The sequence below is a fragment of the Hyperolius riggenbachi genome, chromosome 3 (assembly GCF_040937935.1).
Source record: "Hyperolius riggenbachi isolate aHypRig1 chromosome 3, aHypRig1.pri, whole genome shotgun sequence".
Classification (NCBI taxonomy): domain Eukaryota; kingdom Metazoa; phylum Chordata; class Amphibia; order Anura; family Hyperoliidae; genus Hyperolius; species Hyperolius riggenbachi.
The window spans coordinates 218,518,979-218,545,868 of NC_090648.1; the positions used below are offsets into that span (position 1 = coordinate 218,518,979).

General features: G+C 43.4%; 1 protein-coding gene across 1 annotated transcript in view; it reads left to right on the plus strand.

The window, feature by feature from the left end:
• HCN4 (hyperpolarization activated cyclic nucleotide gated potassium channel 4) overlaps nt 1–26,890 on the plus strand; it is a 209,618-nt gene that overhangs the window by 165,767 nt on the left and 16,961 nt on the right. The window contains exons 6-9 of the mRNA XM_068275742.1: nt 4,777–4,995; nt 7,448–7,594; nt 14,511–14,751; nt 24,700–24,864. Coding sequence (XP_068131843.1) covers nt 4,777–4,995; nt 7,448–7,594; nt 14,511–14,751; nt 24,700–24,864 — 772 coding nt within the window. The remainder of the gene's footprint in view (nt 1–4,776; nt 4,996–7,447; nt 7,595–14,510; nt 14,752–24,699; nt 24,865–26,890) is intronic.

Sequence of the window (26,890 nt, forward strand, 5' to 3'; positions counted from 1 at the left end):
ACATCACACAAAACACATTGCGACTTTTTTGTGTCAACATATACATATATGAATTGAATATCAGCTTGCATTTGTCCTAGCACAATACCAGTATGTGATATTAGATACCTCTTGTAAGGGTTAGGCAGGCCTTGCTGATGAAACAGACACGCAGGAGTAATGTTTCAAGGAGAATATAATAATAACATCGAAATGCATTTTCAGAGTTGCCACATTAAAAATGAACTCTCTCAGTTGTTTTATATGGAATGTTAGCACCTGTCTGTTCAGTAGAATGAAGTCCAGGTTTATTGATCACTTGTATCAAAAAATAATATAGGTATTTAAGTAAGAGTTATGTTTAACAAAACCTGCCAATCACCTTCAAGTAACACCAGAAGGCAAGCTGACACCTCCCTGCTACCCTCAGATCCCGGATGAGCACATCCAAGCCTTCATATAGCGCAATGTACTATACTCACTTACACCTGTTTAACCTTTGCAAAGTCCTTCAAATTGTGAAAACATGTTTTAACACTAAATGTTATGAAACAAATGCAGGCACCATCGCCGACAAGAAGAGGCGCCGGACCCATGGAGCGGTGAGTACGCAGCTTTAGACTAGTGCATACCATAGTTCAGCACTATTTCAGCACAGAACAAATGGGTCAGACGCAGTTCTCGTATGTGTGTTTCACGGTGTAGAGTGGCTGCACATTTACTATGTACACTTCATGGTGTGTTCCATGCTTCCGCCTTCTGGCACACGTGGAACGCACACTGAAGCGAACTGCCCGACCCTGTCTGCTTCAGTACTGAAATGCTGCTGAACTGTAATGTGCAGCAGTATTCAGGTGTTCCATATGTGATCTGCTGAATTCAGACACCAACACTAGAGACAAAATCAATTTATCTCTGGTTTACTTTCAGATGTATTTCCTAAATGGGTAAAAGCACCATCCATCCAAAATAATTATACCTGTGACCTCACTACCTGCAGAGATGAGCATAAAACAAAACTGTCTTAAAAAAAAAAAGTCCTTCCTTCCTCCTGAGCCCCATCCTTTCCAATCTCATTTTGTCTCTTGTATTCTCTCGTTCTCTCAGCTAGGAAAAAACATTTTTAGGTACCTTTACTGATGAGGCGATGAGAACCTAAAGGACAACATTTCATAAAAATATATTTATTGGAGGTCTTGTTATTGTTGTACTCACATCTTGCATTACATTTTTACTACTTCATGTTATCCCAATGGGAAACACATTTCTTACTCCCTAAAGCAGTTTCTGGTGTTTCTTAGTCAGTAACTTGGATGCGCAATAAGAAAAACCGTTTTGTAGATTTGGAAAGAATAAGACCTCTGTCAGTTTGTATTGTTGTCTCACTTGTTTAGTCCTGAAGTTTCAGATCAGAGCCCAAGGTGTCTGTGGGATAGAAAATTCTCTTTACCTGGGCCACAGACTATAACAAACAGAAGATATTGTATCCTTCCCCTTCTCTATTCCAAAGAAAACAAACAGCAGCAGGTATAGCTATGTGACTATTCCTAGATGTGAAGATAGCCATACATTATGCAATTAGTGATAGATTATTAGGTAAACAATTACGATCTTCGTTATATTTATTGTTTAATTGGTATACCACATTGTATCACGAGATATCAGAAAATATAATCAGAAATGTTGCTAATGTTGATCACCAGAGCTGCTATCAGAGCTGCAAAATCTATCTGATAATTTGTCCTGCAATGATATCAATTAAATTTTATTTTAATCCCAGTTTAATACAGTACAGATTGATGCAGCTATAAGTCATATATCGCTCCTGCGTGCCTTCCAACATGGTCCAGCCAAAATATCTGATCAATATGTGATTGTTATTGGGATCTGATATTGATTGGGGCTTTAGTTTTTGGTAGATTTTTTTGTGTAGAAGTTAAGCATAAAATATGATCTATTCTATTGCATAGTTTATGAATACCTTAAGGCCTGTTACACATTAGGCTATTCTTATACAGCCTTTTGAACAATTGACAGGTTCCTGTAGGTTCTCCTGTGTATCATATGTATGTACACTATATGTGCAGGACTGATCGATATTTACACATATGATTGCTCAATGACAGAGAGAACAATGGACTTAATTCACTTAGACTGTGTTATTAGGTATGCTTTATTACCTCACTGGTGATATTTTACAGACACCAAAACAGCACACTTTTCATGTCATAAAGGTTTTCTCCTCACGCTTTATTTTAAAGATGGATTTCTTATTTTAAAAATACATGTAGTATTTTAATGTGTTATTTAAGATTTAATTCATGTGGCATTTTATTCTTAATTTAAAGGATTTATGTGGTATTATTGTATTACAGGAAAAATGGAAGCCAACTGTGACATAATTAACGTTTGTTATAAACTGCATTTCTTAAATCTGGCATTTTTGTTTTTAATATGTGATAAGAGTTAAGTGTATCTCATAAGCCTGAATTTAAAAACCTTTGTTGGTTACTATGAAACCTCCACACTAGGGATGGTCAGTGAGATGCAAATAATTCAGAGTTGATGCAGGATTTAGCAAATTTATGCTACTTGAAAATGGACCAATCAAATCCCATCAAGGTGGAATTTGATTGGTGTGTTTTCATGCTGCAATAAGTTCTAGACCATCAGGGTGTCCATCAAACAGTTCTGTTTATGCACACGCATGCTGAACAGTGCAAAGATGTGCTCTGGCCCATCAGACAGTTCCATTTATGCACACACATGCTGAGCAGTGCAGAGATGTGTTCTGGCACATCAGACAGTTCTGTTTATGCACACGCATGAACAGTGCAGAGATGTGCTCTGGCCCATCAGACAGTTCTGTTTATGCACACGCATGTTGAGCAGTGCAGATATGTGCTCTGGCCCATCAGACAGTTCTGTTTATGCACACGCATGCTGAGCAGTGCAGAGATGTGTTCTGGCCCATCAGACAGTTCTGTTTATGCACACGCATGAACAGTGCAGAGATGTGCTCTGGCCCATCAGACAGTTCTGTTTATGCACACGCATGTTGAGCAGTGCAGATATGTGCTCTGGCCCATCAGACAGTTCTGTTTATGCACACACATGCTGAACAGTGCAGAGATGTGCTCTGGCCCTTCAGCCACATGCACAAATACAAGGACCGTCGCTCGCAGGGATCTGGGTAATTAAAATGTAGTAACTAGTTCAACATCAGTACAATCTTCCTGAGCTGACCTTTGTCAAAATATCCAAAAACAGAAGGTTGCGCATATTCGAACTAGTGATCAACAAATCCTACCTAATAAAGCCTAAGTGTCTCTGCGTCCCATGTCCATGTGTGTGTGTCCCTGCGTTTGCGCTACTGTGCAAGTGCTGCAGTGACAGGAGCAGGAGAGCCAGGGGGCGGCCCGGTGGGCAGGATTGCGCGCACACGCGGTGACAGGTGGCGGCGGTGACAGACCTAGAGCCCATTATTAAACAGGCTAAGGTCACTAGTATTACATAATAAAACTGGATCACAGTTTTCTGTATAGCTGAACTGAAATATATATATATATAAACAAAAAAAATATTTTCACTTACCTGGGGATTCTGCCAGCTCCCTGCAGCCTCCCTGTGCCCGAACCATCTCTGAACGATCCTCCGGTCCACTGTCGCGGATCACTTTCAGTATTGCAAGTCGATGTCTACTGTGCCTGCCTGTATCAGCCATATATTAATTTCAACTCTATTATTGTCAGTGTTACATTGCTTTATCATATTTCTTTTTCATTGTTACTTGTGACAGAAGGGTTAAAGCACAACTGAACAGAGAGGGATATGGTAGGCTGACAAAGCTCTGTACTCCATAAATGTTGCTCAACGAGATCAGGATCCAATCCCTTGAGCATCGGAGGCTGCTGTACACACACTAGATTCTCAGCAGAGGCATTATCAGCTGTCTCGGCCGAGCTTCATCAGGTGTGTGTACAGGACTTGATGGACTCTAAACAAGCATGCAGATCAGATGTTTCTAACTGAGGTCCTACTAGCTTAGCCACATGCGTGTTTCAGGTTTCAGGACTGCCAGGCAACTGGCATTGTTTGAAAGGAAATAAATAGGACAGCCTCCATATTCTTCTCAGTTAAGGTGCCCTTTAACTGGCCTTTGTCAACATTGCTTGCAACAATACATAAGATACGTGTGACAGTTTTATTATCTAAACTGTTTTTCTTTGGTCCAGGTGGGGATTGTCTTATTTTCTCTTTATTTTGGTGTGTGCGTTTAAACTTTCTGATTGTAAAATGTATTTATTACTAAGTTATGTACAATTTGTAACCAGAATCAAAATCCTTAGGCTTACTTTTTTATTTAGGCTGTATGTCATTTGTATAAAAATCTAAATCCGTATACTTATTACTTTACATCTCATACAATTTGCACTAGAAAACTAAATCCTAAAGCAAAATTAATGCTACTGTTAAACCCTGCTGACTATGATAGCATAATCTCTTCAGATTAGCAGGGGAATGGACTCCAGTAGGTAGTCGTCATAGTTTGACATGATCTCAGTAGATTCTGGGGATATTGCATTAGTGCTGGGAAAGGCCGCTGAGATGGTTTGGGATACATCTGTTCCAGCTGTTCAAGGGCAATGAGATTTGTAAGTTTGATCATGTTCAAATAATTTTCTACAAAAGCAGTACATTAAATAACATTTTCCATTTTCAGGTAGTTGTGCCATGTAAGCTTTGCAAAGAGTCAGCAGAGTGTGTAACAATAATATTTGTCTTGTTCTTTTGCAGAATGCCTCATGGGGAAAGCAGTACTCCTATGCCCTTTTCAAAGCCATGAGTCACATGCTGTGCATCGGGTATGGGCAGCAGGCACCAGTGGGCATGTCGGATGTCTGGCTTACTATGCTCAGCATGATTGTTGGTGCCACGTGCTATGCCATGTTCATTGGCCATGCCACTGCACTTATCCAGTCTCTAGATTCATCAAGGAGGCAGTATCAAGAAAAGGTACATGGGCTTTCTAAATGGCCCATCAGTCCAAGTGGCTGCGGTAGTAGTTGGCATTAATTACTGTGCACATTGTGAGACAGTGGTGGCAACCAAAATGAATGTGTATTGAGCTGCACTGTAAAAACAGTTTGCATGAAATATAACTGAATATGTTTTATTATGATTTACCTGTGCAAGATATCACATGTTTACCATGCGCACAACAATTTCATGTATTGTCTTAATCCTGTTCAGATCCTTCCACACCACTAGCCTCATCTTCTGCCCTATCCTCAATGCAATGTCTTCTCCTCCCACCAACTTTTTGTGACATTAACTATGGCCACTCTTACAGCCCTAGACGTAATCTTACACCTATCCTTATTACTTTTACTGTCACTCTGAGCTGTAAGATTTAATTCTGACCTACAAATGAACTGTATCTACCAGAATAACTATCAGTAATAATAACCTATGCTGATACTCCTCTAACTAAGGTTAGGTTAAGGTCTAACTCTGACCTTAACCTTTTAAAGAGTTCTTCACACTGAAGACCACCATGACAATCACTAGTACTAGCATACTGCAAGAGTTCAGTGTAACAGAACTCGATCCTAACTGAAAGCCTAAGGTCACGTTCACAGCGGTGTGTTGCAGTGCAGTGTAATGGCCGCTTTAGAACGCAGATTGCCTTACTGCAATGCACCAACTATGCAACACTCACAGTGCAGTGGTAGGGTTGCGGTATAACGGCATGCAGCATCGTAACACACTGCATGGAGGTCCATTACCTCTAAACGCGTGCGTTAAAAGTAGGAGTGAAGCATACTTTTCATTGACTATATGCTTCACTGTAGCGAGCATCACATACAGTGCCGCTGTCCCTATCCGAATGCAATGGCCACTGTGAACATGGCCTAAAATAAACCTCCTCAGCCCCTGCCTTGCCCTAATCTTCCTACCTCCTCATAACACTGACACTAACCTGTCAATATAAGGAGTCCCTTTAGTGAGGACCTGTGACACTGTGCATAAAGGGCAGCTTTGCAGTAAAGCAGAGGTGTACTAACTTATAGGAACCAGCCAGGCACAAAGGAATAAGAAAAGAAAAACATACACACATTAGATAATTGTAGTTAAACCAACTTCGCTTTACTGCCCTTCACATCTTATTCAGTAAGACACTCCCCTTACTTACTTATTTGTGTTACATGTTGTTTGTATTGATTGATCATTGTGGGACTGATGAAAGTCAGATTTCGTTTTGCATAACTTTCATGCACAACTCCAGAATATTCTTAAATATGTGTTCAGCCTTATGATACAACTGGGCAACTATCTGATGTCTGTATGGGTATTTCATAGCCTTCTAGCAGCACCCTAGTTTGGAGGAAAAGTTATTAATGAGATTGAATTAATGAGTATCCATGCAAGGTCGGCTGAGACAAGCATTCCTATTTGTTGCTAAATTGCTAGTGCTTACCAGGTGGCTGCTGGGTTCGGCACACTGTTTTACAGCCCTGTCATGTGTATGAGTTAAATGGATTTTGGTTTACCTTTTTAAACATAAGTAAAAAAAATCTTATTTTTTAGATACAGGGATGTAGAGATACATTATTGGAAAATATAAGGTTAAGCATAAAAAGCTTCCTTTTCTTGTCTTGGTTGTTATAGGTTACAGCACATCATTGCTATTTGTGCTGTTAAAGGGATACTATAGGGGGGTCGGGGGAAAATGAGCTGAAGTAACCCGGGGCTTCTAATGGTCCCCCGCAGACTGTGCCTGTGCCTGCGCAGCCACTCCCCAATGCTCCGGCCCCACCTCTGGTTCACTTCTGGAATTTCAGACTTTAAAGTCTGAAAACCACTGCGCCTGTGTTGCCGTGTCCTCGCTCCAGCTGATGTCACCAGGAGTGTATTGCGCAGGCCCAATATGGTCTGTGCCTGCGCAGTACACTCCTGGTGACATCAGCGGGATCGAGGACATGGCAACGCAGGTGCAGTGGTTTTCAGACTTTAAAGTCTGAAATTCCAGAAGTGAACCAGAGGCGGGGCCGGAGCATTGGGGAGTGGCTGCGCGGGCACAGGCACAGTCTGCGGGGGACCATTAGAAGCCCCGGGTTACTTCAACTCATTTTCCCCCGACCCCCTACAGTGTCCCTTTAAATACAGTCAAAAAGGGTTGTAAATCAGTATTCCTTCCCCTTTAAATGGCACTGAATGGATTAAATCAATGAAACCATCTACAAATTTCAAAGCTTCACTTTATCACATTTCTAAACCTGGCATCCTAATCTAGCTTTCATCAGCAGCTACCTAAAATAAATATGAGTGACTAATTGGAATCTAGGCAGCATGCTGTGCATGTGTCTGCATGCTCTGAAAGATCATTGGCAAATTCAGAGTTATGGGGTCAGAGGCAAATCTTGAATCATGTAGCTCATATCCTTTTTTTTCCATCTCTGAACAGTACAAACAGGTGGAACAGTACATGTCATTTCACAAGCTACCAGCTGATATGCGTCAGAGGATCCACGATTATTATGAACATCGCTACCAGGGAAAAATGTTTGATGAGGAGAGCATCCTTGGGGAACTGAGTGAGCCTCTGAGGGAGGTAAGACTGTCATTCGTGTTCAAACATCTACTGCTCAAACTGTTTTCCAGGAATTGCTGCTCAGACAAACACAGAGGTAAAGCAAGACCTGTTGGTGTTGTCAGATACAGTTCTAGGTGTGGTTAATCAACACTAGGAATGCGTTTCATATATAGGCTAAGTAAAGTACTGTGATTTTACAAATACCATACTAATTCTATTCTTCCAGTGCTGACATTAATAAAAGCAATGAGGCATATTTACCAAGCCAAGTGGAAAAGAAAAATCAAACAGTTGCACCAATCAGGTTCCTCCATATAAATTACGGTATATTTTTCACAATAAGACGCACCTAGGTTTAGAGGACATAAACCAAAGAAAAAAATAAATATACAAAACACTAAATGGTTAAGGGTTCTGCCTCTGATGTAGGAGACCTGGGTTCAAATCTCATCTCTTCCTATTCAGTAAGCCAGCACCTATTCGGCAAGGAGTTCTTTGGGGCTCCCTAACACTGCTACTGCCTACTAAGTGCGCTCTAGTGGCTGCCTCGCAAGCGCTTTGAGTCCGACAGGAGAAAGGCTCTATACAAAAAAAGGAATTATTATAAATTATTATATAGTAAGATTGTACAGTCAAGATTGTATTGGATGAGCACCTTAGACAGCTCTGCAGAACATTCGAGATCCTGCAAAACTGCTTTCTTAACAAACCATCTTCTATTAGCTATTAAAGTTATGTACCTCTCACCTGGATTATAGGTAATCATTTTATTTTCATCATCATCATTACAGCTATAAAAGAGTAATCCAAATGTCCAATGTCCATAGTACAGCACAAAACTAAAAACTAGCTCAGAGCATGGAGACCAACAGGGTGCTGCATATGCAGATCTACAAAGGTACAGGACATCCACATGTGACCATTAGATGGCCACACTGTAATTTATAGTTCAATTTAGCCACTACTCTATACATTGATAAGCAAGAAAATATACCAAATTTATGAAGGATAATATTGGTCTGATAGCCCCAGCACTAATAAATAAAAAAGAACATGTACTGTATCCTATAGCTGAGAGTTGTATGTATGTATTGTCAAACTATTTTAAAATTGGCCTCTGCAGATGTGGCACATAGGTTGGGAAATATGCCTCAGGCATGTTTTAAGGTAATATATGAATAATTTGGCCAGATGCACATACATAATGACTACTGTCAACAATGTAAAACGTATTTTTAAAAAATTGTTTCTTCAATGTTAAATGTATACTGTATGTTATCTGGAGATCAAATTAAAGAGCCATGTTTACCATTTATAGTTGGATGTATTGTACAGGTATCTAAATAATCTACAAAAGCAACAATAAAGGTTCTTTAGTTTTTGAAATATAAATCAAGCTCCCCACTTTTACCTCAGAGAATAGGATAGATGGTGGATTCAACTCTAAACCAAAAGGAAGTGTATTCCTCCTCCACCTAACACTATGTCCCTGCCAGTCCCATCTCTACTGCGGCAGTCCCCCCCCCCCCCCCTCCACTCACAAAGTTCAGTAGTTGAGTGTAAAAGGTATGTGTTTTTCGAAGGAGACCACAACATGGATATTTCATAACTGCAATCTTGCCAGCTACTGTCAAGCAGTGTTGTACTCACTGCCAGACGGCTGCTATTAGGCCATTTATGACATTATGCACAGGGCATATTGCTGCAGTATAATGCAATTTTTGATATGAACCTTTTATTGACCAGGTCAGGTTACTCTCACCTATACCTGCTACACATGGATGGGAAGTGATACTTATACAAGGAAACTGGCTTGGAACTTAGTTGAGTTTGAGCCCATATTTGGTAATCATTGCATTCGGAATTTGCCTTTTAAATTCATTTTACATCTGAATGTAAAATGCAACTCCTGGAAATAGCTGCAAAAACAACCTAATGCCCTGGACTGACTTCAAAAGTATTAGTGAGGAAGAGATCTCAGACATCCTCCGCCGCCTCCGCCAGACAACCTGCGACCTGGACCCTGGACCAACTAAACATATGCTGAAATGCCCTGACCTGCTTGGTCCAGCATTTCACAAAATAGTAAATTACTCTCTGCAAGCAGGGAGGTTTCCTACCTCTTTAAAAGAAGGAATCATAAAGCCCCTTCTTAAAAAACCTTCCATGGATCCAGATGCAATAAGCAGCTACAGACCTGTCTCCAACCTCCCATTCTTAGGTATAGTTATTGAAAAGGCTGTCTATCTGCAACTTGAAACCAGGCTGTCAGTAAACAACATCCTGGACCCTCTACAATCTGGCTTTAAGAAACACCACAGCTGTGAAACAGCCCTCATGCAAGTCTGCAACGATCTGCTCATGGCAAGTGACAGAGGGGAATGCTCCATCCTGATCCTGTTGGATCTCTCAGCGGCTTTTGATACAGTTGACCATGAAATCCTGCTTAACAGACTGCAGGAGTACTGTGGCATCAGTGGATCAGTCCTCCAGTGGTTCAGATCATTCCTGACTGACAGAACACAGAGAGTATCCCTAGGACCTATAATGTCCAAACCTGCACCTCTACAATTCGGAGTGCCACAAGGATCAATCCTATCCCCTCTGCTGTTTGCAATCTACATGTTGCCACTCGGTACACTTATCCAACGACATGGCTTGACGTACCACTGCTACGCCGATGACACACAGCTATACCTGTCCTTCAAACCTGGTGGAACAGACCCTACTCCAAAAATAAACTCTTGCTTAGCTGAGCTACAGGCATGGATGAATGATAACTGGTTGAAACTGAATGCTGACAAAACTGAGGTCCTCTTTGTCCAAAGCCAGTGCTCGTCATCAAAACAGCTCTATCCTAAAGCAACACCAATCAGGATTGGGAATTCAGACATAAACAGCTCCAACCTTGTGCGCAGCCTTGGCGTACTAATCGATGGGGATTTGAGTTTCAGAAACCAAATTTCATCTGTAGTTAAATCTTCCTACTTTCATCTGAAGAACATTGCAAAGAGTAAACATCTGATTCCCCCAGAGGATCTTCCAACCCTAGTTCATGCCTTCATCACATCACGGCTGGATTACTGCAATGCCCTTTATGCTGGCCTCCCCAAAAAGGACCTGCGTCGTCTGCAATTAGTGCAGAATGCTGCTGCCAGATTGCTAACAAACCAGCCTCGCCACTGTCACATTACACCGATCCTTCGCTCACTGCACTGGCTACCAGTAGAATGGAAAATACTCTTCAAGATTGGACTGCTGACATTCAAATCCCTGCACAATCTGGGCCCTGGATACATGAAGGACTTGCTGAAGCTGCACCACACCTCTCACAACCTCAAATCAGCAAGTTCTATAAACTTTGTCACTCCCAGAGTGCACCTCAAAAAATCTGGAGATAGAGCCTTCTGTCATGCTGCCCCTACTCTTTGGAACTCCCTGCCACACCCAGTAAAGACAGCACTATCCCTGGAGCTATTCAAATCCAGACTGAAAAGCCACCTGTTTAGCCTGGCATTTCCGGACTTATAAAATTCTTCCTCTGTACCACGATGGTCTGAGCCATGCTTATGCGCTTTGAGTCCTATGGGAGAAAAGCGCTCTACAAATGTTATTTGTTGTTGTTGTTGTTGTTGAATGTGTCATAGGGGCGGAGTTAAAGCGGAATATAACCCTGCATTTCAACTTTGCTCTAAAACATTATTTACAGTATATTATATGCAACCAGCATTTTTTTTTTGACTAGACCAGCATTGGATGGATTACACAGAGCTTTAAAGTTCCCGGAGAGAACTGCAGATGCATCCGAAGCTTACATAGATACATTTTGTTTACATAAATGTATCTAAGTGTGGAATGTGACTCACTCTCTCTGACTGAGAAGGAGCTGGAGGACAGCCAAAGAGTGTGTAACATTTATCACTTGTTACATTCTATTTAGTTAAATGTATCTATCTGAACTTCTGCATATCTCTCCATGGAACTTTAAACCTCTGTGTTTAACCCTTCCAATGCTGGTCTAGTAACAAAAAAAATGCTGGTTGCATATAATATGCTGTAAATACTGTTTTAGAGCAAAGTTGAAATGCAGGGTTATATTCCGCTTTAAGTGGTTTATGCTAGTGGGACTTAGAATCAATGCAGATAAACCTTAAATTCCTATTATTAAAAAAAGTCTCATTGTAGATTAACTGTGGTATATGGGTTGCATCCTCCCTTTAGTGTCCTCTAGATTTTATTACTTTTATAGCAAATTTCACAATTCTGGCGCACCCCCTCAGGTAATCGCATAATAAATACTCATATACAAGCATTATTCCATTCCAATCATATGATGCCACCACTTCAGCCAAATTACCTGAGGAAGTGAGCCAGACCAGCAAGAGTTGCTGGCAAATTGTTGTATAGGTGTCAATAAATATCTGACATATACAAATGTAACACTTGTCTCTATATTATTATTTATTATGAATTTTCATTAGCTTAGCACTGGTTTGGGTGCCTCCAAAACACATACTTTGTATAATTAAGAAGCCTATGATGTTCCACCTACAGCAGAGTGTATGCATTCGAGGTGATATAATAGCTGCCTTTCCTGGGTTCTAAGTCTCTTTGTGACCTCCTTTAGCCACTGCAATCCACATGTTCTCCACCCACAAATGTTTCTTCACACTGTGGCTGATGTAGCCTCACTGTGGATCAGCAATGTAGACCAGGGCCTAGGTTGAAGCCAGAGTTCATACTATAGGTTACAGAGTTCAGACAACACAGTAGGCAGAGGACAATGCAAGAGGCCAGTGCTGAAGAGAGGAGGCCAAACACTTGGAATGCAATTAGCTATACCTGTCCAGCATGATGCACTACATATGGGATACTCCACAGGTAGGACTGGCAGGAAGGCGAGAAGGTAGAAGATACCCCACTGAGACTCTGCATTTACTAATCAGTGGCAGCAGCGCTCCATTGCACATTCTGCATTGACTGTAATAGACTGTGATTTCAGACAAGTTGTCATCTTTGGTCCAAGAATGTCAGTTTATATTCAAGTATATACAGCATACTAAACAGAGCATTGTGATTGACTGCGCCATTATAATTCTACACACTTACTCCTGAACTGTACTTAATGCTTTATGAACATTTCTTACTAAATTACATCTGCAAAATGACTTCGGTTTACAGTAGGTGCAGTAGACAGCGGAGTAATGTTGCCTATGAACTTCAGCTTTTAAATATAGATAGAAGGGAGCCACCTGGTGGTCATGCTTGGTATTAAGAGGGTTCTTACAATCCACACAGTGCAAGTAGCAAGATTTAAAGCGGACCCAAACCAATTTCTTTTTTAATTCAAAATATTTAATTGCACGACTGACACATACAAAGATAAATAAACACTCCTTCAAACCTATGAGCATTTCAGTGCATGCCTTTCACCCTTCTCTTTTCATAACTAGGGTTATACAGGTGGCAGCCATTAGCAATTCCTCCTTTGCTGGAAACCTCCTACTCCACCAGTCTGACGAATTCTGTTCCTGCAATATGAAAGGAAGGGAGAGGTTCCTCCGATAAATGTAAAATATTTCATATTTGTCATCATGCAGCTGAAAAAAGGCTGCTATTTATTATTATAATTTAGAAATAGATTTCATTTCTGAAATCTTTTATTTTTAATTTGGGTCCACTTCAAGTCAAACATTAAATCGAATCAGATTTTGTTTTGCTGAAGTTGGATCCTGCAACGTAAAAGTCCAATTAGAAATAGTATTCCAAAATAGACACTTCTGCATCTCATTCAGGAGTTTGGGTGAGCAGCACTTCGCACGTTTACACTAGACTGTTGGCTACCCTAAATGTTTGCCCTGATTTCAGCTATCACTTTTACAGTGCTGATTAAGGGCCCTTTTCCACTAGCGCGTTTGCGCTGGCAGAATCGTAAAGTCGCAAACCGCTAGCGATTTTACAATCGTTACAGTTTGCTTTTTAACATAGGAATCACAGTAGGTCATTTCCACTACCGCGATTCGTTTTTTACAGGAACGCGAACGCGCGGCGGAGCGATATTTGCCGCGATTTTGCTATGCAGTGCATAGCATAGCAAAATCGCAGCCGCAAACATCGGGAAATCGTCGGTAATTTTTTTGCTTTGCGATTCAGCAATCGCTAGCATTCAGCGTGAACGCTAGCGACTGCTAGTGGAAAAGGGCCCTTACTGATGGCTGCTGTGACCAACAACACAAGAGAAGTTAGGTTAATTGAAGATTAGAGACCACTAATGGTCCATTCATACAAAGCACATTGAAATTCTATGTATGCAGTGAATGTTGCAACACTTCACAAAAGTTTAAATGGGGCCTTTCACTGTATGGATGTTATAACTCGCAGTGCAGTTTTTATGTACATAGTGCGTTTCACTCACTGCATGTGTTATCGTGAAATGACTGAGATGTATCATAATGCAAGTGGTAAAACCTGCACATACATGCATACTGTAAATGGGCCCTTATCCTGTCTTCCTGTCACATGATCAGGGATGGGGACAGTTAATTGGAATAGCTTAGTGATGTAGGAAGAGGGAGCCCCATTTACCGCACAGTATAAAGTCTACATACCGTATATAAAAAAGGCAACTGCAGAGGAAAAAAAAATACATAAAAGGAAGCCAGACATTGAGGAGTTACGGTATGTTACTTTCATGTACTAAATAATGTTTTCACATTTGTTTATGTCACAGGATTTGAACACTTGTTCTATTTAGGCAGTAAAAAACAATGACTTCTATGTAGCAATACGTTTTGTTTGCACTATCATGTTTATTGTTGTTTTAAAGGGAAATTTAAACCTTAGTGTACCATGTGTATTCTGTTATTTGGTGTTACAATAGACAAAAAAGAGTGATTTGTTGCTGGTAACTTTCTTTATTCTCTTTCACCTACAGGAGATCATTAATTTCAACTGCCGCAAGCTAGTGGCCTCCATGCCACTTTTTGCCAATGCTGACCCCAACTTTGTGACATCAATGCTTACAAAACTAAGATTTGAGGTCTTTCAGCCAGGAGACTACCTTATCAGAGAGGGAACAGTTGGAAAGAAAATGTTCTTCATACAGCACGGTGTTGTCAGTATTTTAAGTAAAGGCAGTAAAGAAACCAAACTTGCTGATGGATCTTATTTTGGAGGTGAGTGTAATTCTCTACCCTCCATTCTACTGATATTAGTCATTTGTACCAACATGACTGTAACGATTGGTGTCAGCAAGAACAGATTTTTCTGGTTATTGGTGATCTGCAGTATCACCAATAATACAGATACTATACCTGATTATGTGGTGATCTGCAGAATCACCAATAATGCGAGTATAGCGAGACACAGGACAACCAGATGTAAAGATAGGTGTTTGGTGCAACAGTAATAGAGATAGAGATACCAACTCCCCTAGAGAAGCTGGTAGAGGGAGATATCTCTATAGAACACAGGGATCAGCACTCCAGCAAGCTGGAGATGCAGATGAACTAGTAATCAGTTCATCCAAGGAGCGGTTGGTGCACAGTAAGACAACGTATACTGATCACCCGTGGAGCGGGTGATTCAGACTGTACTGCAGCAGGTGATCACCTGAGGGGCAGGAGATCAAGACTGTACTGCACCTCCTAATCACCTGAGGAGCAGGTGATGAGGACAGTACCGTAGTTACTAGTCACCTGAGGAGCAGGTGATTAAGACTGTACTGCAGCTACTGGTCACCTGAGGAGAAGGTGATTAAGACTGTACTGCAGCTACTGGTCACCTGAGGAGCAGGTGATTAAGCTGTACAGAGAATCCCTCACCAGTGACTAGGCTCACTGGGGAGGGTAGGAGAGTCAGACAAGCAGATTCGGCAACAAACGGACAGATACGGTACAAAGACAGAAAGCTTAAATTAGAGTAGTGTTCAGGCTGAGTCGGCAACAGGATCAGATAGGCAGAAGCACAGAATCAGTAAGCAGAAGAGTAGTCAAGGCTAGCAGAAGGTCATAACAAATAATACAATTCAATTAGTACTTTAGCTATCAACAGAATCTGACTAAGTGTGGATCCCCAGCTCCTGCTGGTTCTAGCACACTTTGGGATCTGACTAAGGTCTGAGTGCTAACACGTAGCATTTGTAACAGCAGACGAGGAGCTACTGACAGGCAGGTCCTATATATACTGAGAGCGCCCCACAGCGCCGCCCCAGTCACTAAACCAATCAGGAGCACTGCTGGAGTCAGCTGACCGGCCGATCAGCTGACTCCCCTTCTATTCGCATAAAGGTCCTGTCGCCTGGCGCGTGTGCAGCCCTCTCAGTCTATGTGCAACTAACGGACCAGGGAAAACTCCACCATGTAACTGTGCGGCGAAGGCCGCCGGCTGAGAGGCGGAGACAGCCGCCATGCCGCTCACCGCTGCGGCGGCATCTCCGCTATCTATTACAATGACCCTCTGGAAATGCTGTAGTTCATACAGCTTAAAGCAAACTCTGATGTTGTAAAAAGAAAAAGTTAGATACCTTAGGGAGAGTAAAGCCTCTGGATCCTCTAGGTTCCCGATGTCCTTCCACCTTGTTCCAGCGGTGTTTCCCCCAGATGTTTGCGGACGCTCTCCTGTACAAGCGTGGGCACACTGTGTCTGCACAGTGGCACGGACCTGCTCAAGCTTCAGTGGAAAAAGCAGCACTAACCTGTACAGATTTTGCAGAAAAAGTCAAGCCTTATCGGGTCCGTATGCCTGTGCAGTAGCACAGACCAGTTTGTCCTGCGGCAGAAAAAGATGAGCCCAATCTGGTCCATGCTACTACTCAGTTACAAAAAGTTTTTATTTTGCACAGGCAACGCGTTTCTCGGGTCTGAGCCAACTTCCTCAGGCCAATAAAAGGGCCAATTGAAAAAAAGCCTTCCAGAAGTCTGAGGAAGCGGGCTCAGACCCGTGAAACACGTTGCCTGTGCAAAATAAAAACTTTTTGTTTACACAAAAGTTTTCATCACTGAGGTAAGCGACCTCAATCTTTTCTATTTTATTCTGTTTTTAAATGGTTTTATACACACACCATGGTGCCTCTTTTCCCCATATTGTGCACACAAATTCAGGGTTGTCCTCCTAATACTGGCTTCAACCACTGCAGATGTGGGACAAATAAATAGCAAGCAAAGTGTTGAGTCACATGATCCACATGCCTAACCTTGATCAAATACTAACTAACTGTAGCCATCCACTCTGCAACAGCAAGGTGATCCAGCAGCTCCAAAATGGAAATCAACTGGGATTAGCAATCATTTTACAACCTTACACCACTCAGGCTTCATCCGTTTTCAGCAGAAATCTAAAGAAAAAACAGTCAAACCACACCACCCACTAGCCTGGTATTTAATTTTACACCTAAAAAATGTAATGATATGGCCACCTTTAGACGGTGTATAGCACTACTATTGCAAAACATTTCAAAATATACAATACATGCATTTGTCACAAACTACTACGAATTCCTTTTCCCTGATATTGCTGTCACTATTTTAGCAATTATTAATGTAATAGCTCTGTTCTTTTCAAAAGTGTTCCCTGGAAAGGACCTGCACAGAGATGCCAGCAAGCCTGCCTACTTGTGAGCACACTATTCTGGCAGCTAGATTGTACCACAGTCGTCCAGAAAGTGCTTGTGAAAATAAAGGAATACCTGAGAATCCCCCATGATGAGTTATAATCAAATTTCAACAGCAACTGGTCTGAGTGTATTAAGTGATAAAGATGCTAAGCCTGCATTCAAAACTTGCTAAACTTTTTCTGCTGTTATGGTTTGTAGTTATCACATACTTTAGGGCCAAACAGTGCCAAAGAGTTGAAAGCTGGGAGTTCTTTTTATCTATAATATATTCCTCCTCTTCCATTTATTTCCCGGCCTAGCTGCTTATCAGAATCACCCTCTGATTACTTGTGTTTACAAGCAAGGCTGAGTGACTCGGTGACTCAGTGATTGGATGTGTAAATAAAAAAAAGACAGTGCAGTTGTTAGTATACACCTCAGTGGGAGTGTCTGAAGACTCTGGGAGGAGGGCAGCTAATGAATACACAATGAGCAAGAGAAGGGAGGGGGGAAAACAAGAGTCAGTGGGTATATGATGTTAGCATTAGCTTGGCAAGATGGACACTGCCTAGAATAGGATTTTCTGCTTTTCCTTTATAAAATTCACAGGAATCATTACGTGGATAGCACAATACATCTGTTATGTAAGTAGAAGTAGTATTTATCTACTTATATATGTGTTTTTATTTCTAGGTTGTAGGGCTAGAAGAGGTAAAAAGCACAGGGACACCGGGAGCCCAATATCGTGTATTATCGTTGTGTGAGACAATTAGTTACAAATAATAACAATTATACTCACAATTCTGGGTTGCTATTAAGGCAACCACTATCCAAACATGTGGAGAAGTACCGTCTCCACTCGGCCTTGTCTGGTCGCTGCTCCCAAAAACTACTACTATAATGAATTACAGTAAGTAAGCCCCCACGTAGTGGGGTAATTTAGGTATCAAAAACACTGTAGGAGGTGCCCTTGTATCTTATAATAACTTGTAATCAATAAATTGGTAAGCGTAGTGTGTCTTACCTGTTATGGAGGCACGTACACACATAAGTCATAAAATTGGATTTATTAGTAGCACAACGAAGTAGACAACGCGTTTCGCGACCACAAGTCGCTTCCTCCGGTCAAATACAGTGCTGTGAGCCAGAAGTTGTATAGTGTGGGCGCCATCAATTTCTAGGTTAGCATGGGTGTCGCTTGTTCTTTAGTTTCAAAACATTTTTATTAAGAATTTTGATGAACAATGACAGCTTTTTGAATAGACCCTTAGCAAAGGGCACATTTGCAGTATATATACATAGCAAACAATAACAAACATAAACAGGCAGGTCATAATAAAAAATGGAAATGAGAGTAAAGATACAAGTGGGCATTACTCCTAGAAGGAGAGAGCACAGGATCGTAGGCCCAATGAGGTTGAGGCAGACAGCCAGGGTTGCCATACTCTGGTGAAAGGCAAAGTGGTATCATTAACAATTGCTAACAGTCTTTCTGATATTAGTATTTCCATAATGATAGCATCAGCCATTTCGAGTGAGAGAGTAGGTTTCAGCCACTGGCGAGCAATATGGAGACGAGCTGCTTTGGCCACATGCTGTGCTAGCTTGTGTTGTGGATATTTCTACCTCTTTGGCTTATTTCCCAACAATAGTTGAAAAGGATCTGACAAAAGCCATATCTCAAGAGCTGTGCCAATGGCGGAGGCCACCTGGGCTCAAAATCTCTTTGCTACTGGGCAAAACCACCAGGTATGAGCAAGGTCACCAGTCTGACCACATCCTCTAAAGCAGACGGGAGACTTGTCATTAGACATAATATGCAGCTTCTGAGGTGTAATATAGGTACGGTGCAGAATTGTTTTCTATGTGAGAAAAATAATTGCAACCTTTTGCTAAAGTGAGACAACATTTAGACCTTTGTTTGATGGTAAGAGACTGGCCCAGGTCATCCTCCCAAGCTCTCATTGAGGTAATTTTATTATGTTCTAAGGGCTGTGAGATTACGGAGTATAGGTAGGATATGTGGCCAACTTCCAGAGGTCTTTGATCACACCAGTGTTCATATGTGTTGCGGGAAAGTGAGATGGAAAAGGGCTGGGCCAGGGCTCGTAAGAAATGATAGATCTGTAATGCTCTAAACTGTTCTTTAGGTGGGAAGGAGGTATGTGAACAAAATGACGGCCAAGTTGGTAATTGATCATTAACCAAGAAGTTAGATACAGTTAGGAAACCGTGAGAAGTCCACCACTGGAAGAGTTGTGATTCCCAACCCGGTGGAAAATTAGGGTTACCAAAAATTGGGAGTTGAAGAGGTATTTTAGATTGTAGAAGCTTAGCAAATCTTAGCCTAAGCCAAATGGTGAGAGAGTGGGCCGTTAGGGGAATTTCATTTTGCACTTCGCAGGGGAGAGGTGCAGTGACCACTGGAGGGCTGCCAAGGTAATTGGAGCAAGGAGATCATTTTCTATGTCTGCCCATAGAGAGTAATTATGGACAGAATGCAGCTGTGCAAGTTGGGCAATTTGGGCTGCTCTATAGTAACTGTAAAGATCGGGGACACCCAGGCCTCCTCTGTCTCTGTTGAGGTACATAGTGCTCTGCTTAATTCTACTTTTTTATTGTTGGATATAAATTGTAAGATTGAGGACTGTAAATCTTTAAGTGATGCTTTAGTTACTTGTATAGGTAATGTTCTAAATAGGTATAGAAGGCGTGGTAATAAGTTCATTCGAACCGATTGCATCCGTCCAGACCATGAAATCGAGGGGGAGTTCCATTTTATCAAGTCCTGTTTAAGCTCGGAAAGCATTGGCTTATAGTTTAGTGCAAATAGGTCTGCAGGATTTAGAAATTATAATGCCCAGGTATGTAATATATTTTGATTTATAAGATAAGCCTAATTTGGTGGCCAAAACCTCTGCATGTCGCTTGTTCTTTAAAGGAGTACTGTAGGGGAGTAGGGGGAAAACAAAAAGAGTTGAACTTACCTTGGGCTTCTGATGGTCCTCCGCAGACATCCTGTGCCCGCGCAGCCACTCACTGATTGCTGCGGTCCCTGCCTCCAGTTCACTTCTGGAATTTCCGACGTTAAAGTCGGAAAACTACTGCGCCTGCGCAGCCGCGCTCCCGCTGACGTCACCAGGAGTGCATTGCGCAGGCCCAGTACAGTGTGCGCCTGCGCAGTACGCTCCTAGTGATGTCAGCAGGAGCAAGGACACGACTGTGCAGGCACAATGGTTTTCCAACTTTAAAGTCGGAAATTCTAGAAGGGAATTGGAGGTTGGGACCGGAGCATCGGTGAGTGGCTGCGTGGGCACTGGCACAGGACGTCTGTGAACGACCATTAGAAGCCCCGGGTAAGTTCACTCTTTTTTCCCCTACCCTCTACAGCAGTCCTTTAACAACTTCCATAGCCCTACCTATTTGCCTATTGTACCCTAGCAATGCCCTAATTTCACTATGTGCGCTACGCTGTCAGCACTGGAAATAGTAAAAACATTGCCACAGGCTAGTGTATCAGGGTCATAGAAAGGATCAGTCTACACACCCATAGTTACATGATGTGTCACAGTGACAAGACTATATATACTCTGTTAAACACCGCAGATGTCGGCCTATATAAGTATGAAATAATAATACAAAAAAATCAGTCTCTGTACAGGTGTTATGCAATGGAGAAACAAAGGAAGGTGTGTGTGCTCAGAACAGGTGTGGTGGGTATGGTGGGTCTCTGTACAGGTGTGGTGGGTATGGTGGGTCTCTGTACAGATGTGGCGGGTATGGTGGGTCTCTGTACAGGTGTGGCGGGTATGGTGGGTCTCTGTACAGGTGTGGCGGGTATGGTGGGTCTCTGTACAGGTGTGGCGGGTATAGTAGGTCTCTGTACAGGTGTGGCGGGTATGGTGGGTCTCTGTACAGGTGTGGTGGGTATGGTGGGTCTCTATACAGGTGTGGCGGGTATGGTGGGTCTCTGTACAGGTGTGGTGGATATGGTGGGTCTCTGTACAGATGTGGCGGGTATGGTGGGTCTCTGTACAGGTGTGGCGGGTATGGTGGGTCTCTGTACAGGTGTGGCGGGTATGGTGGGTCTCTGTACAGGTGTGGCGGGTATGGTGGGTCTCTGTACAGGTGTGGCGGGTATGGTGGGTCTCTGTAAAGTGTGGCGGGTATGGTGAGTCTCTGTACAGGTGTGGCGGGTATGGTGGGTCTCTGTACAGGTGTGGCGGGTATGGTGGGTCTCTGTACAGGTGTGGCGGGTATGGTGGGTCTCTGTACAGGTGTGGCGGGTATGGTAGGTCTCTGTACAGGTGTGGCGGGTATGGTGGGTCTCTGTACAGGTGTGGCGGGTCTCTGTACAGGTGTGGCGGGTATGGTGGGTCTCTATACAGGTGTGGCGGGTATGGTGGGTCTCTGTACAGGTGTGGTGGGTATGGTGGGTCTCTGTACAGATGTGGCGGGTATGGTGGGTCTCTGTACAGGTGTGGCGGGTATGGTGAGTCTCTGTACAGGTGTGGCGGGTATGGTGGGTCTCTGTACAGGTGTGGCGGGTATGGTGGGTCTCTGTACAGGTGTGGCGGGTATGGTGGGTCTCTGTACAGGTGTGGCGGGTATGGTAGGTCTCTGTACAGGTGTGGCGGGTATGGTGGGTCTCTGTAAAGTGTGGCGGGTATGGTGGGTCTCTGTACAGGTGTGGCGGGTATGGTGGGTCTCTGTACAGGTGTGGCGGGTTTGGTGGGTCTCTGTACAGGTGTGGCGGGTATGGTGGGTCTCTGTACAGGTGTGGCGGGTATGGTGGGTCTCTGTACAGGTGTGGCGGGTATGGTGGGTCTCTGTACAGGTGTGGCGGGTATGGTAGGTCTCTGTACAGGTGTGGCGGGTATGGTGGGTCTCTGTAAAGTGTGGCAGGTATGGTGGGTCTCTGTACAGGTGTGGCGGGTATGGTGGGTCTCTGTACAGGTGTGGCGGGTATGGTGGGTCTCTGTACAGGTGTGGCGGGTATGGTGGGTCTCTGTACAGGTGTGGCGGGTATGGTGGGTCTCTGTAAAGTGTGGCTGGTGTGGTGGGTCTCTGTACAGGTGTGGCGGGTATGGTGGGTCTCTGTACAGGTGTGGCGGGTATGGTGGGTCTCTGTACAGGTGTGGCGGGTATGGTGGGTCTCTGTACAGGTGTGGCGGGTATGGTGGGTCTCTGTACAGGTGTGGCGGGTATGGTAGGTCTCTGTACAGGTGTGGCGGGTATGGTGGGTCTCTGTACAGGTGTGGCGGGTATGGTGGGTCTCTGTAAAGTGTGGCGGGTATGGTGGGTCTCTGTACAGGTGTGGCGGGTATGGTGGGTCTCTGTACAGGTGTGGCGGGTATGGTGGGTCTCTGTACAGGTGTGGCGGGTATGGTGGGTCTCTGTACAGGTGTGGTGGGTATGGTGGGTCTCTGTAAAGTGTGGCGGGTATGGTGGGTCTCTGTACAGGTGTGGCGGGTATGGTGGGTCTCTGTACAGGTGTGGTGGGTATGGTGGGTCTCTGTACAGGTGTGGCGGGTATGGTGGGTCTCTGTACAGGTGTGGTGGGTATGGTGGGTCTCTGTACAGGCGTGGCGGGTATGGTGGGTCTCTGTACAGGTGTGGTGGGTATGGTGGGTCTCTGTACAGGCGTGGCGGGTATGGTGGGTCTCTGTACAGGTGTGGTGGGTATGGTGGGTCTCTGTACAGGTGTGGTGGGTATGGTGGGTATCTGTACAGGTGTGGCGGGTATGGTGGGTCTCTGTACAGGTGTGGTGGGTATGGTGGGTCTCTGTACAGGTGTGGTGGGTATGGTGGGTCTCTGTACAGGTGTGGTGGGTATGGTGGGTCTCTGTAAAGTGTGGCGGGTATGGTGGGTCTCTGTACAGGTGTGGCGGGTATGGTGGGTCTCTGTACAGGTGTGGCGGGTATGGTGGGTCTCTATACAGGTGTGGCGGGTATGGTGGGTCTCTGTACAGGTGTGGCAGGTATGGTGGGTGTCTGTAAAGTGTGGCGGGTATGGTGGGTCTCTGTACAGGTGTGGCGGGTCTCTGTACAGGTGTGGCGGGTATGGTGGGTCTCTATACAGGTGTGGCGGGTCTCTGTACAGGTGTGGCGGGTATGGTGGGTCTCTGTACAGGTGTGGCGGGTATGGTGGGTCTCTGTACAGGTGTGGCGGGTATGGTGGGTCTCTGTACAGGTGTGGTGGGTATGGTGGGTCTCTGTACAGGTGTGGTGGGTATGGTGGGTCTCTGTAAAGTGTGGCGGGTATGGTGGGTCTCTGTACAGGTGTGGCGGGTATGGTGGGTCTCTGTACAGGTGTGGCGGGTATGGTGGGTCTCTATACAGGTGTGGCGGGTATGGTGGGTCTCTGTACAGGTGTGGCGGGTATGGTGGGTCTCTGTAAAGTGTGGCGGGTATGGTGGGTCTCTGTACAGGTGTGGCGGGTCTCTGTACAGGTGTGGCGGGTATGGTGGGTCTCTATACAGGTGTGGCGGGTATGGTGGGTCTCTGTACAGGTGTGGCGGGTATGGTGGGTCTCTGTACAGGTGTGGTGGGTATGGTGGGTCTCTGTACAGGTGTGGTGGGTATGTTCACATGTATGCTTATGAATTTAGTTAGCTACTGCTCTTGGGTTTCATAAGTGTTTTCGTTTTCTTGGTTAAAGTTGTGTGACATATTACATAATCAGCTTTGTGACTATGAATGCAGCTGAGCACTCTCCGCACCCAGCTGACCATATACCAAAGCTTCAGTATAATGTCAGGTGATCTAGTCTCCAGCTGTCAGTGGAATCATTGTAAGAAAATGGGATTTGTGCCTGGTCATCACCCTCCATAGCAAAACCTAGCCAAGAAGTTGGAAGTCAGGAAACATTGTCTTTAGGGAGCGTCTCTTGTTTTTCTCATTGTAAGATGTCAGTCAGAATGATTTAGTGGAGACGATCAGGTCACGAATTGCAAATTAGTTATTCTGCCATCACAAGACAAGGAAGGAGAAGTGTTAATTAGTTATATTTGGCAAGAGCGTCTTATTTTTAAACACAGTCTCGCTTTTCCATTAGTCTAGATCTCAGTCACAAATATATGATATATGAAGAGGACATTTATTTCATAATATGTGATATATTATAGATGCAATGAAATGAAATTCTGGGCATTACATGTATAGCAATTCTAGACTTGCATGCAGACATAGGATGATGTTCTGTAAGACCCTAGTCCTGGGCCTGACTGTGCTAAGAAGAATGCTAGTGCTATCTGGATTGTTAATTGTTTCTGCCACCAGCAGTCTGTACTTGCTTTGAAGGTACATACAGTCAGAGCCCATTTGCTATTCATACTGATAACTGATGTCTGTACAGACAACTGCTCAGCTCCTGGACCATTCTTGCTGGAAATTGGCTGGACTAGATTTCCCCAGTCAGTTGCTACAGAGACAGAGGCTATGATTTACTAATGTGGATTGTCAGTTGTAAGCCTTTATGATCCAGAAAACCAAGACTGGTATCACAAATGTCTTCATTTATACCTATCAGAGATCTGCCTGCTGACTCGAGGAAGAAGAACTGCAAGTGTCAAAGCGGATACATACTGTCGACTGTATTCTTTGAGTGTGGACAACTTCAATGAGGTTCTGGAAGAGTACCCAATGATGAGGAGGGCATTTGAGAGTGTGGCGCTAGACCGTTTGGACAGAATTGGTAAGAGTCCAGCAGGTGGTGTGTAAGAATATCAATAATTCTAATATTTCCCTCAGAAAAATCATGGAAGGCATCACCTAGTATTCCCATTTAAAAAAAAAACAACAACTCTGCTGGACCCAAAATTAAAGTTGTTTAAAGAGTACAATACTAAAGCATAAATGATGCTGCTTTATTAGCTCTGTTCACAGTCCTGTAATAGGAACAGCATCACATTCTTAATATACATTGCATTAGAAAATGACTTTGAAATACCAAATCCTACAGCTCCTCTGCCATCAGAAACAGTTGATTCTTGACAGGTAATCCCCTATTCACATAGACTCACCTGCCATGTCGCTCTTTCCCCACAGTGCATTCTGTAACTTGCATTTCTGTCCACGCACATCTGTAAGGAATGTGTATTTGCTTCTTCATGGGGGTCACCGCCACATGCAGATTGGTAGTTATCCCCACCTCCTTCTTGGTGTAAAAGCTAGAGAGAGAGGAGTTCCTTGGACAAGGGAGGAGGAAAAGGCTATCCCCATTGGGTAAACCCCCACACACTGACAGGGTACAAACTTTGTGAGGAATATAAGTATGCATCAGAGACAAGGATCTGACCATGCCTTGAGGGTTCCAACTTTGTAATTTTTTTGAAATATGTATTTAAACGTGTACAATCACTTTAAATTTTAGGCTTCACACGTTGGTGCTTGGAAAATCCTCTTATAGATTTATGTATGATGAAGCTAATCAGCGTAAATCTACAGTAATCTGACCCTACTCTGGTCTTAAAAATGCATCCCCCCCCCCCCCCCCCCAAAAAAAAAGCTTTAAAATTGTTTCTGAAAACCTTTTACATGTTCCCCCAGGTGGCTTATATAGCAATGTTTGGGGCCTTTGCAATTAACAGGGCAAGTCTGTACCATAGACTTCAATGCAAAATACTCACAACTACAGTAGAGTCCCGGTTATCAGGAACTAACTAGCGTCTCAACCAAGCAGCGTAAATCACTAGCAAGACACACAATGGTGAACGCCAATGTCAGGCCATTTGTGGGCTCTTCTGGGCTTAAAGACTGGGTTCCATGGCTCCCCTAATGTTAATATACTTTCAGTTACTGTATTTTAATATTTAATACAGAGCTCATATGTATAAAGAGTGGGGTACAGGTAGTACTATATTAGCTAGGCCTATTTTTAACAGTCTCAAGCAACCAAAAAGCACACTAGGAAATGTCGATTTTCAAGCAGAAACTTGAAAATTGCAATTTTGTAGAACTTGGAAGCAAATCTCTATTGGCAAATACTTGCAGATCACCATGGGATGGTCTGTCCCTCAGCACAAATAGGTTAAACTTTATTTAAAATTATAGACACTTTTCTCAGGGGTGTCAAACAAACTCAATCACATATGGGTCCAAAATCAAAAGCAGTCTAACTTGTGGGACAAATTGTTTAAAATGTAACAGAGAGGAATCTCCATGCACCCTAACGTCAGGTACAATACCAATATATGGTGATTGCACTGGGGTTCTCCTCTGGATGGGAAAGCAGCATGCTGTTCTTTGCAGTAAAAGGTGGAAATGGTGAGCAATACCCTGTACTATTTATTTTACTACATCAATGTGCTCACAGCACACTGGAAGTTGCATTGTATTATAGGATGTCCAGGCAGGTAGGTGATGGGGTGACGGCCTTATATAGCTAGCAGCTGTTTCATTTAAAAAGAACACCAGCTCACAGCTTTTTGAGGTAAAAAAGGGAAGGAAAAAAAACGCTGTGCTTTTAAACACACACTACAATGTGTGCCAACTGTAAACGTTTCCCCTACCCGTATATGACCAATCACAATAGGAGGCGGGAAGGGTGCTGGCACCCTAATATGCTGCAACTTCCAGTTCGCTGAGCATGTTTGCAGCACAGGTGGTTGTTCTCCATTTCCTCCTTTCCTTAACTGCTTACAATCATGTACATTTGAAGCTCTCTCAGGCCTCAAAAAATGGAAAGGTAGGCTGCAGGCCTTGAGCTTGACACCTGCGAT